General features: G+C 40.9%; 2 protein-coding genes across 2 annotated transcripts; both read right to left on the bottom strand.

Moving 5' to 3' along the window:
• Positions 1 to 409: 409 nt before the first annotated feature.
• Positions 410 to 2,021, bottom strand: LOC103518280 (mediator of RNA polymerase II transcription subunit 1.1-like). Its single transcript, XM_008483339.2, has 2 exons — positions 1,867 to 2,021; positions 410 to 1,686 (listed from the first exon to the last, which is right to left on the bottom strand). The coding sequence occupies exons 1-2, from the start codon at positions 2,009 to 2,011 to the stop codon at positions 410 to 412; spliced, it is 1,422 nt and encodes a 473-aa protein (XP_008481561.2). The 5' UTR covers positions 2,012 to 2,021.
• LOC103518279 lies at positions 2,018 to 11,016 on the bottom strand. The gene is made up of 11 exons (XM_026830137.1): positions 10,562 to 11,016; positions 10,083 to 10,369; positions 9,061 to 9,065; positions 8,611 to 8,821; positions 7,060 to 7,222; positions 6,646 to 6,727; positions 5,831 to 6,076; positions 3,139 to 5,650; positions 2,599 to 3,013; positions 2,336 to 2,470; positions 2,018 to 2,083 (listed from the first exon to the last, which is right to left on the bottom strand). The coding sequence occupies exons 1-11, from the start codon at positions 11,012 to 11,014 to the stop codon at positions 2,018 to 2,020; spliced, it is 4,575 nt and encodes a 1,524-aa protein (XP_026685938.1). The 5' UTR covers positions 11,015 to 11,016.
• Positions 11,017 to 14,391: the final 3,375 nt, after the last annotated feature.

Raw genomic sequence — 14,391 nt, 5'->3', positions numbered from 1 at the left:
GCTCCTTTTCGTGTTTAACCTAATCCTATGATAACACTGGTCACTGCTCATTTGTGACAGCTCCTTTTTATAGCAATTTTTCATTGACGTGACTTCTGAACAAGTAATATATTAATTAATACCTACCTACATCTGACATTTCATCAATAAATTAAATTAACAAAGTATGTGTAAGCGTTTAACGACACAGTAAGTAGGTATAACTAAGGTTTTTAGTGCAGGACGGTATGAAGTAAGTAATAAGTATGAGTATGTAAGAAATAGGCAGTTATTTTATTAGGTATTATTGTCTCGTATATCAGAAATATTATATGCGGATGGCCGCCTAAAACTGGACTTATATAACTAGGTACTATAAATAATATGATTTTCACTTTTCAATGGTAAGAAAAATTAAGAGCTTCATCACCTATTGGACAAAAGACGAGATGAGTTTTCGCATCTGCAGTTGCTCAAGGAAAGATGTTTCGTTGGTTTTGACCTCAATATCAAGGGATGGTGGAGGAGGGAAATCTTCACTGGCTTGTCTGGAGTGAACTACAGACCCATGTGGGCTGGGGTAGGGAGGTAATGGAAGGGCAGTCACTGGTTCCTCTATTTTGTTAACAACCATTCCGTCTACTACATCTACGTCACAAGACTTGGCAGGAGAAGAGTTCTTGGAATTCTCATGATGTATCTGTGCTTCAGTTACCAATGTATTGACAGTATGGGACTGTTGATAACCAGGCAGCAACATTCCTCCATTAGCATAGGTAACACTATCATTTTTGCCGTATGGAAGACTTTGTGGTTCATAATGGCCATTGCCACCTTCCTTGCTGAGTTGTGAAGTGGTTCTCAGTGGTGGAGGAGGTGGTACTTTAGCAGCAATCATTTTGCTACCGTAGAAACTTTTCCTCATCAGTTTGCTTCGTTCTAGGTTGGGGTTACTCGAATATTCCAAATGACCTTCGGATAAGTAACCACTGAGATTCTTTTCTGTTTGCTTGGCAAGTAACGTATCGTCTTTGGAAATGAGTTTAGTTTCCTTGACGGGTTTCACTTCAAGTTCGTCATCTCTGAGATCAGGCATGGACCGGTTTTTCCTCCGGATCAGTCCTCCCATGAGCAGCTTCCTTCTTATCTTGTGTTGTTTCTTCCCCTGCTTCTCCTCAGCCTTCTTCTCTTTCTCTGCAGCTTTCTCTGCCTTCTCCTTCTCAGCCGCTGCTTTCTTACTTTCCTTCTCTTTCGTCAAACTACCCAGGAAGCTGCTGTCTTTTTTGTTGGATTTTTCTTCGCTCTTGGCGCGTTTCTCGAGCTCTTTCTTCGCCTTGTTGCGGTTGAGAGCCAAGGTACGTCCTGGTCGCTCATAGTTCAAATATTCTTCATCTTCAATAACATTCTTGGCAGGTTTGTTCTTAGAAGATGACAGAATGCCTCCCTTCTTATTTTTGGGCAGTGTGGCGTAGATTTCAATGTTCTTGTGCGTTTGTTTTTCGGTGGGTTTCTCCTCCTGGCTAGGCTGGACGAGATGGTTGGTACTCTGGGTCAGTTTGGTGGGCGTATTTACTAGAAGCTCCTTGCTGTTTTGTCGGGAGTGGGAGACTTGCGTTTTGTCTTTTGAATTTTGTCGCGAATGAGATCCACTTGAGCGGCGACCTTCACTACAGCCGCTGCCTTCTCTGCTGTGTCTACCTTCTGCATCTGTAAGACAGAAACAAAAACATAATAATGAGAATTATTTTTAATATTTTTGATTTGATATTTTTAAGTACAGTTACTGTTTAACAGTAAGAAATCTCGTTTGAAGCTTTTTCTATTAGGCATACTAATCTAAACAAATATCTCAAATTTCACAAAACGATAATTAACTAATTCACTTACGTCTGTTTCCTTGCAGGGGTTCCTCCAGCTTCCGATGCAGTAGTTCCTTGCTGACTTGCATGAGATTGATTAGACATAGTAGACGGACCATTTTGAGAAGGTTGGAAATGATAGTTATTTTGATTCTGAGATGGATGGTAACCATTGACCCCTAAAGGTTGGACGCCTGAATGAGCGTCAGATTCTGGTACTCGTTCGTTTGCATGAGGGCGGTTTTCTGCAAAGGAAGAAACAGAAAAAGATTTAGTAAAAAAAAGGGGGGGAAAGAATTCAAGGTATGGGAAAAGGGAGATCCTCGAATTTCACGACAAAGATGTAGTAAAAAAAGGGGGAAGAAAGAATTCAAGGTATGGGAAAAGGGAGATCCTCGAATTTCACGACACCTTTGCAGTAAGGTCACTCAGTTTTCCCGCACGACTCAATGAGGCTACGAACGAAAGATTGTAAAACCATACTTCGGTAGGCTGACCCCTAAAGGTTGAGAGGCAGGGTAGTGGGATTGATGACTAGGAGGATAATTGGAACTAGAGTTGGACTGGTTAGAGTTGAGACTTGAACTAGAGTTTGAATGAGTCAGAATATTATTAGGGGAAGGAGCATGCTGGTTGGAGCTCGTAGGATGGGGGGAGTACCTAGCATTTTCTCCCGATGACATTGTCTGCTGCTGAATGGCCTTTGTCTGGAATTGTGGTGTGCGTGTTGTAGAATTCTGCAAGTGTTGAGAGCATGCTGGTTGGAGCTCGTAGGATGGGGGGAGTACCTAGCATTTTCTCCCGATGACATTGTCTGCTGCTGAATGGCCTTTGTCTGAAATTGTGGTGTGCGTGTTGTAGAATTCTGCAAGTGTTGCGCATAGGGCAGGTGATTGGAGGTTGACAGAGATCTTTGCTGTAAGCTGGGAGACATTTGAGCGATGGAGGAAGAGGAAGAAGTCGTTGGGAAGCCTCCGTTTTGTGGGCTGTACGATCTATTGTGATAGTTGGGGCTCTGGTTAGGGTTCGAGTTACCAGAAGGTTGAGGAGGTTGAGTTGGATTAGAACTCTTGTAATAAGCATTGGAGGGGTTCTGTTCAACTCTACCGCTTGGATTAGACTGGCGAAGTAGAGAGGAGTTTGGAGATGCATTGGAAGGAGAAGAAGATAGACTGGTTGAGATCTGCTGCTGATGTGGTATGGTAAGTGGTCTACTGAATACAGGGGATTGCTGAGTTAGTTAGACTGGCGAAGTAGAGAGGAGTTTGGAGATGCATTGGAAGGAGAAGAAGATAGACTGGTTGAGATCTGCTGCTGATGTGGTATGGTCAGTGGTCTACTGAATACAGGGGATTGCTGAGTTAGCCTCATGCTCTCTTGTGAAGTTCTTACACTCTCTGCATGTCCATTTAGATTCAGTCTGGTATCTTGTGGAGGATGTTGAGCAGATTTCATATCGCCATGGTTTGTATCTGACTTTGGCTTCTGAGTCTCATCAATGTTGATCTCTTGTGTTGCTGTTAGTGGTAGTCCTGATGTGTAGGATTTCATCGAGTCTGTTCTCTTCAATGGCACCACAGTTTCCCGGGTCACTTCCCGGAAGGGCAAGACACTGTCCGTTTGATCTTTGTTGAGTACTGATCGTAGGACTCTCTCTAGGATAGGATTGGGAATGTAGCTATCATCTTCATTCTCTTCGGCTGTCGCTACAAGGACAACTTGTTCACAGAATGTCACATTCTTCTTCTTCCCAGTTTTTACTTTGTTGCTATCAATGATGGGTTTTAGTTCTTTCTCTATGGAGTTTCGCCTCCTGATAGGACCATCAACAACATCACCGCCTTGGTCAGATACTTGAGATGGGGATGCACGGACACTATCCGTGGTGTCTTTGGATAACATTAAACTCTGCTCAAATTTACTCTTGAGATCTTTCACGCTATTGTTCTCCATAGAATCAACAGAAGATGATGAGTTGCGTTTGTTTTTCAACAAGGCTTGCTTGGCTTGAAGTTCTCGCAGCCATGTTTCACCTCCAATGGCACGTGTGACTTCAACAGCTTCCTCTACATCTTTTTCTATAGTTTCTGTGAGGAGTTGTTGTTTACGAATGATTTCCGGTTCAATGCTCAGTGGAGGGATTTGGTTGGCGTTACCTCCTTGCTGGTAGTTCGGGTAGTTTGGAGCATGGTTTTGATTCTGGAAGTTTGTTTGCTGAGTGTACTGAGGACTAGGGTAGTTGTTTATTTGTGCATGTACCGGGTAGTTTGCATTGTTCTGTTGAGGGTAATTACTCTGATGTTGCATGTAGTTCATATGACCAGCAGAATTTCGTCTCGTCATATCAGGTGGCACATCACAACCACCTTGTTGTTTCCTCAGATGTTCAGCTTCGGTAAGAATTTGATTTTGTTGCTGGTAAATTTGCTGTTGATTTTGTTGTTTACGCATCATGATTTCTGCCTCAGAGAATAATTGTCTCTGTTGATTTACAAAGTCAGTCTCTGGTTGCGTCATGTAGGGCTTCTTGTGATGCTCAGGGTTGTTCAACATCTGTTGTTTTCGCATCTGCAGTTGCTCAAGGAAAGATGTTTCGTTGGTTTTGACCTCAATATCAAGGGATGGTGGAGGAGGGAAATCTTCACTGGCTTGTCTGGAGTGAACTACAGACCCATGTGGGCTGGGGTAGGGAGGTAATGGAAGGGCAGTCACTGGTTCCTCTATTTTGTTAACAACCATTCCGTCTACTACATCTACGTCACAAGACTTGGCAGGAGAAGAGTTCTTGGAATTCTCATGATGTATCTGTGCTTCAGTTACCAATGTATTGACAGTATGGGACTGTTGATAACCAGGCAGCAACATTCCTCCATTAGCATAGGTAACACTATCATTTTTGCCGTATGGAAGACTTTGTGGTTCATAATGGCCATTGCCACCTTCCTTGCTGAGTTGTGAAGTGGTTCTCAGTGGTGGAGGAGGTGGTACTTTAGCAGCAATCATTTTGCTACCGTAGAAACTTTTCCTCATCAGTTTGCTTCGTTCTAGGTTGGGGTTACTCGAATATTCCAAATGACCTTCGGATAAGTAACCACTGAGATTCTTTTCTGTTTGCTTGGCAAGTAACGTATCGTCTTTGGAAATGAGTTTAGTTTCCTTGACGGGTTTCACTTCAAGTTCGTCATCTCTGAGATCAGGCATGGACCGGTTTTTCCTCCGGATCAGTCCTCCCATGAGCAGCTTCCTTCTTATCTTGTGTTGTTTCTTCCCCTGCTTCTCCTCAGCCTTCTTCTCTTTCTCTGCAGCTTTCTCTGCCTTCTCCTTCTCAGCCGCTGCTTTCTTACTTTCCTTCTCTTTCGTCAAACTACCCAGGAAGCTGCTGTCTTTTTTGTTGGATTTTTCTTCGCTCTTGGCGCGTTTCTCGAGCTCTTTCTTCGCCTTGTTGCGGTTGAGAGCCAAGGTACGTCCTGGTCGCTCATAGTTCAAATATTCTTCATCTTCAATAACATTCTTGGCAGGTTTGTTCTTAGAAGATGACAGAATGCCTCCCTTCTTATTTTTGGGCAGTGTGGCGTAGATTTCAATGTTCTTGTGCGTTTGTTTTTCGGTGGGTTTCTCCTCCTGGCTAGGCTGGACGAGATGGTTGGTACTCTGGGTCAGTTTGGTGGGCGTATTTACTAGAAGCTCCTTGCTGTTTTGGCGGGAGTGGGAGACTTGCGTTTTGTCTTTTGAATTTTGTCGCGAATGAGATCCACTTGAGCGGCGCCCTTCACTACAGCCGCTTCCTTCTCTGCTGTGTCTACCTTCTGCATCTGTAAGACAGAAACAAAAACATAATAATGAGAATTATTTTTAATATTTTTGATTTGATATTTTTAAGTACAGTTACTGTTTAACAGTAAGAAATCTCGTTTGAAGCTTTTTCTATTAGGCATACTAATCTAAACAAATATCTCAAATTTCACAAAACGATAATTAACTAATTCACTTACGTCTGTTTCCTTGCAGGGGTTCCTCCAGCTTCCGATGCAGACTTCTCGCCCTCATGATGCACGTATTGTGCTTCATCCGAGCAAAACTGGCGGTCTGCGGATTGCTATAGCGCGCATCCATGGCGGCTCTGGCCTTTCCAGCGGCTGCGTTACAGTAAGACAGGGCCGTGATGAGATCTTGCGCCTCTTCGGAGCGGCCTAACAGCTGATCCGCCTCAGCACAGAGGCGTTCACAGTCATCTACTGCTGTGGAGAAGAGAAGAAGGAAGAAAGAAAGATTAGATCAAGACGTTTTTAGCCCGTCCTTTTTAATAGTTTTATTGGTAATCATTCAGAAGCCACTACAATGAAAAAGAAAGCTCCTTTTTGTGTTTAACCTAATCCTATAATAACACTGGTCACTGCTCATTTGTGACAGCTCCTTTTTGTAGCAATTTTTCATTGACGTGACTTCTGAACAAGTAATATTTTATTTAATACCTACCTACATCTGACATTTCGTCAATAAATTAAATTAACAAAGTATGTGTAAGCGTTTAACGACACAGTAAAAGTAGGTATAACTAAGGTTTTTAGTGCAGGACAGTATGAAGTAAGTAATAAGTATGAGTATGTAAGAAATAGGCATTATTGTTATTTAGACATTATTGTCTCGTATATTATATCAGAAATATTATATGCGGATGGCCACCTAAAACTGGACTTATATAAGTAGGTACATACTATAAAATTATAAATAATATGATTTTCACTTTTCAATGGTAAGAAAAATTAAGAGCTTCATCACCTATTGGACAAAAGACAATATGACTAACCTGATTGGTTTAGCAGTTGAGGCGAGTACTGTACTGAGTTGAGGTTGGTGGGAGTTTGGTGTCCTTCAGGGATTTGAGCCAACTGTGAAGAAAATTGAAGAGTTAGAAGGTTGAGAAAAGTTCCGGAATCAGAAATGCCGGTATTTTTATCCAGGCCAAAGATCAATTAAACTTACATCATGGACACTCGTTGCTATGTTGAAAGCCCAGAAGAGGTTAGGTAGTAGAACAGCCAATAAGATCCAATAGCTTTGAGAGTTCCAATAGATCAAAACTCAAAAGTTGAGAGTCTCTTTGATTTAATGAGCTTATTTTATACGGATTTGATTCACAAGTTTTGCTGATAATTGATTAAGCTCATGAAGATCTCTTGGAAAAGCTTTTGTAAAATTTTAAAATGTTACTAAATCTCACCTGTAAGTTGTGTTTGAGGATATGTTGCAGCGGTAGACTATCAGTGGAGGAGAGAGAGTAGGAATCATAGCCAGCATCCCCATGGTTACTACCAGTGCTGGAGCTCGATAGTTCGCCGGGTTTGATACTCGTGGGGCTGCGTGGAACTCCGCCACTGTGGCCCCTGGAGGACGAAAGAAGAAAATGTTAGTACTTGTTGTAAAGGCAATGGTTACTACCAGTGCTGGAGCTCGATAGTTCGCCGGGTTTGATACTCGTGGGGCTGCGTGGAACTCCGCCACTGTGGCCCCTGGAGAACGAAAGAAGAAAATGTTAGTACTTGTTGTAAAGGCATACGTTGTCATAAAATCACAATGCATCAACCAACTTAGAGTCCGTAGAAAGTGTAAAGGCATACGTTGTCATAAAATCACAATGCATCAACCATGTTCTAGAAACTTAGAGTCCGTAGAAAGTAAAATTCAAGATCTTGGCTAAAATTCAAGAACTTTGCACTCCACATGTCGCAAAACTTTGACGTCACAATAACTGAAGTATTATGATGGTTAGGTACGGTAACATGAGGTGATTTTTCAATAGACAAAGACAATATTCATAGGAAAGATCAATTTTAGATGAATTTTAAAAGTCTTGGAAGACGACAAACAAAACAAAATTGTAAAGGCATACGTTGTCATAAAATCACAATGCATCAACCATGTTCTAGAAACTTAGAGTCCGTAGAAAGTAAAATTCAAGATCTTGACTAAAATTCAAGAACTTTACACTCCACATGTCGCAAAACTTTGACGTCACAATAACTGAAGTATTATGATGGTTAGGTACGGTAAAATGAGGTGATTTTTCAATATACAAAGACAACATTCATAGGAAAGATCAATTTTAGATGAATTTAAAAGCCTTGGAAGACGACAAACAAAACAAAAAAATAATAAAAAAAAAAAAAAAAAAAATGAAAGTAAAAAGGGGTTTGATAGAGGAAACGTAACTGCTAAGGTCTTATTGTTCCAAAAACGAAGAGAAGAGGACAGGATAAGAGAAATTAAGTCGTTCCGAGAACATTTTGAAGCTTTCTGGCAGGATTTATACTCAGTGAGCTCTACAATCAACCATAGCTCTTCTACCCAACTTTAAGGGATCCTTTTTTTTCAAAGACCGATCTCAAAGTCACGATTTGTTTTGTCTATTATAGTCATTAGATAATTGATACCTACTCGTAAAAAACAATGGCCGAACCAATTCATGCTAATCTAGAAAGCATACTATTATGATGGTTAGGTACGGTAACATGAGGTGATTTTTCAATAGACAAAGACAATATTCATAGGAAAGATCAATTTTAGATGAATTTAAAAGCCTTGGAAGACGACAAACAAAACAAAAAATAATAATAATGAATGTGCAAATTGTACGATAAACCTGCATCTTAGCTGAGTTACACTTTGAGTTCCAGTCTTAGCTGGGTTTCACTTCAAGTTGCAGTGTTACCTGAGTTGCATTTTGCCGACAATATACTGGTACGGGTTCTCCAGCGATAAGTTGCAGGCTTACCTGAGTTGCATTTTGCCGACAATATACTGGTACGGGTTCTCCAGCGACGTGGACGAAGAGCTACTGGCGCTGTTCCTGTCTCCACTCCAGTTGCCCGAATCTCTCCTCTGGATCTGCAGACGCTCGGGATGACCCAGTTTCCTATTGGCCAGCCCAAAGTCCAGATTGGGAGAGCTGTTGGAAGAAGAGGACTGGGCGGGGTTTGGGGAGGCTGGACCGCCGTTGGGGAAGATGGACGTTTTTTTTTTTTTTTTTTTTTTTTTTTTGCTACATGCTTCATTTCATGTCTTCAAAGTTCAAATTTTCCAACCACTAATTGCTTTCATGGTCACGACTTTGACAAAATTGAACCAAGTATGTTTATAAATCGTAGACAGATACCTACTATGTTTTTCTTAGAACTCGCCATGTATCAGCATAAAGTTTGACTCATCAATAGAGGCTACCTACTGGCACTAACAGATAGGTACACCTCTTTGCAGTCGATTAGTAGAGAATCGCTTTTACAAGAGACCACCAGCAAATTTGCTTGAAACGCAAGACTACAGGCAATAATTAGCGGCCATTCTTAATTCACGCAGGTTATGTGATGTTATATCGCTACCAGAACTCTTTGATCGTGATTATTGATTAACTTCAGTTTATTTATTTATTGATCGAAAATTGCTTTATTATCATTCTAACCATCTAAAGATTGTAAACCATCTCCACTTCTACAGCGAAAAGTGTAGATAGTAAAGCTCCTATTAAGACCATAAGAGCTTCCATGGAAGGCATTGGTCTGGTACTTCTGGTAGCTCTACGCTAATTTATTCGAAATCCTAAATCTACCATTTTACGTTAATTATTTCATAAAATTTACCTACCAGTGCGTAGGTATATACCTTCTGATAGATTGATTATTATTCTATTAGTTAATACCTAATATAAGGGGCATCAAACTCCAGTTCATATGACCAGCAGAATTTCGTCTCGTCATATCAGGTGGCACATCACAACCACCTTGTTGTTTCCTCAGATGTTCAGCTTCGGTGAGAATTTGATTCTGTTGCTGGTAAATTTGCTGTTGATTTTGTTGTTTACGCATCATGATTTCTGCCTCAGAGAATAGTTGTCTCTGTTGATTTACAAAGTCAGTCTCTGGTTGCGTCATGTAGGGCTTCTTGTGATGCTCAGGGTTGTTCAACATCTGTTGTTTTCGCATCTGCAGTTGCTCAAGGAAAGATGTTTCGTTGGTTTTGACCTCAATATCAAGGGATGGTGGAGGAGGGAAATCTTCACTGGCTTGTCTGGAGTGAACTACAGACCCATGTGGGCTGGGGTAGGGAGGTAATGGAAGGGCAGTCACTGGTTCCTCTATTTTGTTAACAACCATTCCGTCTACTACATTTGTACCTGATCCAGTCGACCCCAGTTCATAAATTCCTAGTTCTTAAATTTATCAAAAACCGTCACTTACCGCTCGAATATACTCCTGGTTGGTCTCAGGGCTGGGCGTAACAGCGCGTCTCTGGTTGACATGGCCTAGACTGGTCGATTTCTCCGGACTCGGGGTCAATGACCTCCTTCCGCCCAGAACAGGGGCGGAAGTCTGCTTCGTCAACTGCAGGGGGGACTTGCAAGGGGCGGGGACTAAGGGGGCCTTAGTTGCCATGGTAACGGCCTTGGGAGCGGCCGATGTGTCGATGGGCGTGCCTTCTGGGACGGCGAATAGGAGGAGGAGCGGCTGGTAGCGGCCTCGCCTGCACTTCTCCACAACCTGAGAAAGAAGGGAAGGGCCTTGTAAGTTCAAGTTTGTAAAGACTTAAGGGAAGAGGCAACAATGATGCTTTTGGTGCAGCAGAATAAAGAGTACTAACAAAATATAGACTTAAGAAGATTACCAAGAAAGAAAGAAAAAAAAATCGAAGACCAACTACTCGGAATTGAAAAAATAAAATGCTGAACGTACCTGTTCCCAGCGCGGCCCAACTTCTCTCACGGTGGCATCATCGAAGTAAATCCAAACTTTAAGTTTGGTATGGAAGAAGAACGTCGAGTAGTGTTTGCCATAATAGGTGACCACCCCCACTAGCTGATGTAAAGGCGTCGAGGCAGCGGCGTTATCACAACCGTGGAAAACGTCCGACAGGCGTAGGGACGTCCGAAGCGTTCCTAGAACGGCCATGATGTGTTCTAGAGACGGCCGGTCCGAATCCCACACGACACCGACGCTGACAATTTCCGGCCGATTCATGAGTGTCCTTCGGATTTGAATTTTGGCGCCACAGGCGCTTGGGCAGTCGCGAATGTCACCCATGCCACCGGCTTTCTTCAACAGTTGGCCGAACAGGTCGGGGTGGGATGGGGTAGTACTTTGACGGGCTTGAGCGGTCAGGGCTGAGGCGGACACGTAGTGCACCATCTGTGGAATGGGAAAGAAACATTGTGATCAATTACAACTACAGCTTACAAATCAACCCCAGAATGGTGACCTACCCAATTTCTGGTGCTATAAGGTCCTACTTTAGATTCTTTGATAACAAATACGGCACACATGTTGAGACTCAGTTCTTAGAGCGCCCGCCGCAAAGCGTCAGGTGGGAGGGCGGACTCATGACTGGATTGTAGCTGGGAGAAGAGTTCCTGAAACAGAAGAAGAAGAAGAAGAGGGGATGTGTTAGAAGTTAGAAAATGTGGGTTTATGGGGTGGCAAGTTAGATAATCTAGTTATCTACAGTATAAAGAAGGATTCTAAGGAGGTATAATAACAGAGAAAGAACAAATTAGAATTAATTACTGGAGGTAATGTTCTCAGGAATAGGGAAATGAAATGGTCCTCTCGTTCGGGAACCAAACTATTGCGTATCCCCCATTGTTTGGTTTAGGGCATTAAGGGATTCCTCCTTTTCTCAAGGACCAATTTTAAAGTCACGGCTCGTTTTACTAGTCAATAGATAATAGATTACCTACTCGTAAAGAACTAAAACAATGGCCGACACAATCCATGCTAATCTAGAAAACATACGAACGTATGCTACGTTACCTACTGGTTATCTATGCGTTATTTTTGCTACATGCGTTCTTTCTGCTTCAGTTCATCTCTTCAAGTTTCAAATTTTCCAACCACTAATCGGTTTCATGGTCACGACTTTTACAAAATTGAACCAAGTATATGTTTATAAATCGTAGACAGATACCTACTATGTTTTTCTTAGAACTCGCCATGTATGAGCATAAAGTTTGACTCATCAATAGGCTACCTACTGGCACTAACAGATAGGTACACCTCTTTGCAGTCGATTAGTAGAGAATCGCTTTTACAAGAGACCACCAGCAAATTTGCTTGAAACCATGGAGGTAGAGCTCCTTGCTTGAAACGCAAGACTACAGGCTTTCAGGCAATAATTAGCGGCCATTCTTAATTCACGCAGGTTATATCGCTACCAGAACTCTTTGATCGTGATTAACTTCAGCGCAAAGTACTGTTTGCGAGTTTAAAGTTCACTTTATACTGGGTAGGTGAGGAATGAAAGTTTAGATTTTGGTTTGCGAGTGTTTTTTATCTTGGCTGGGTGTCGCTTCGAACTCTTGACGTCCGCGTGCCTGCCAGCACGCTTGATTTTCTTATGGCTCTCTTTTATGTGGCAGGGTTCTCCACTTCTCCAGGGTTCTCGAGGAGCTCCTCCTTTCTTTTGCTGCCTTGAGAGTTTTCCTTCGTAGCGGTTTTAGCGGAATTGGTATTTGTTCTGGAAGCTCACTGGCTTGAGCCAATCTTCGACAGGACGTGGGAGAGCACAACTTTTGCCGTTTTTAGGTTTCGGAGTTTAGAGAGAAATGAGGAACCACTTTGAAGATGTCAAGACTCAAATACATTTTTTGTAAATAAAAAGCATCGTTCTAAATCTGTCAAAAACTGACAATCCATGCAACACAAAGTCACAATTCAAAGCTTCAAGTCTAGATATTACAAAACCATTTATTGAACTAATGCTCAGGAAATACCTACCAAGATTTAAACGGTTATGATTATCAGGAAAGAGAAATGTTTCAAAGTTTAGACATTCTGATGAACAAAGATGTGGTTATAGAAATCACAACAGCTAACGCAGGAATCAATACGTGAATCTAAAAATTTAAAAACGTTAGGGACATTCTGATGAACAAAGATGTGGTTATAGAAATCACAACAGCTAACGCAGGAATCAATACGTGAATCTAAAAATTTAAAAACGTTACATCTTATGCATACCAACAGCACTTATGAAGCTCTCATGTTACGAAATTAGAAGATCTGAATGTAAACCACAACATGATAGACAATTTAGTTATTTAGTATAATTATTACTTCGGGAAGTTAAAAACATGTGTAAGGAAAAAATACTTCCATGTAATAATAATGAACCTGTATTTATAGGTTCAAATTTGAACATGGTACCTATGTATCTAACTTATGCATACCAACAGCACTTATGAAGCTCTCATGTTACGAAATTAGAAGATCTGAATGTAAACCACAACATGATAGACAATTTAGTATAATTATTACTTCGAGAAGTTAAACACATGTGTAAGGAAAAAAATACTTCCATGTAATAATAATGAACCTGTGTTTATAGGTTCAAATTTGAACATGGTACCTATGTATCTACCGGATTTAAACAGGAGAAATACATTTTTCCCCGTGTCAAAAATCTAAAACCAAAATCTGGATTAAACTAAACCTTTTTGCCAAGGATTTGAATGTAGACAATAACATGGTATTTGGTTTCTGAAAGTTCAATGATCAACATTTCATCAGAAAATTCATCATTAATATTCACTAATGAGTTTGATAGAAAGTTGAAAGTCCATGCGCACACCTGGTGACGTAAGTGCTGTCAATAAAAGCTGCAACAATCTTGTGAATGTCTGCGGTCTTGTCAAATGCAATGTGTTCATTTATTACACTAATGTCCTCACCTGCTGCATTTCTTCCATTTCTTTTTTTAATAACTTTCAATTTCATAACCCTTTCTAATTTATCAATCAATTCTCTTCCGTCCATTTTCCCCATTATGATATAATGATGATGTAGAAAGGCAGATGGTTTTGCAAAATGTTTTATTGCTATTGACTGGAACAAGTCTGTCTCTAAATAGGCATAGCAACAAGTGCAGAGTTGCAGACAGATGCTGATTCTTTTTCCCTTGAATTACAATTTCTTCGGAACAAGTCTGTCTCTAAATAGGCATAGCAACAAGTGCAGAGTTGCAGACAGATGCTGATTCTTTTTCCCTTGAATTACAATTTCTTTTTTTCTAGCAGTACTTTGAGCTCTGTGATCATGTTCAAGTATGCTGTCTCTAAATAGGCATAGCAACAAGTGCAGAGTTGCAGACAGATGCTGATTCTTTTTCCCTTGAATTACAATTTCTTCTTTTTTTTTCTAGCAGTACTTTGAGCTCTGTGATCATGTTCAAGTAGTTTTCCTCTTCTCTTTTCCTTTTACAGATTATCTTCTGATTGAAATTCCTTTCGGACTTCAGCTGGTGCTGTTCAGAGATCTAATAGATTACTGGCACATGCTGCATATTTTATTTTTCTCATTCCTCAATGAATGCACGTCAAGATGTTTAAATTCTTCGAAACTTCAGGTTGCACAGATTGTATGGTTTGTAAATCTGCAACTGCAATGCAATACCAATGCCGGTGGTAGATCTAAATTGTGTTCAGTGACTTATGTATACACATAATAAGTACTTATTTAGTGACTTGTATGGAAAATCATTTTCCATATAACACATGATTATTTCAGCTTTT

This window comes from Diaphorina citri, unplaced genomic scaffold (genome assembly GCF_000475195.1).
Source record: "Diaphorina citri unplaced genomic scaffold, Diaci psyllid genome assembly version 1.1 scaffold2140, whole genome shotgun sequence".
NCBI classification, from domain to species: Eukaryota; Metazoa; Arthropoda; class Insecta; order Hemiptera; family Psyllidae; genus Diaphorina; species Diaphorina citri.
This window is presented reverse-complemented; position numbering and strand designations above follow the sequence as displayed.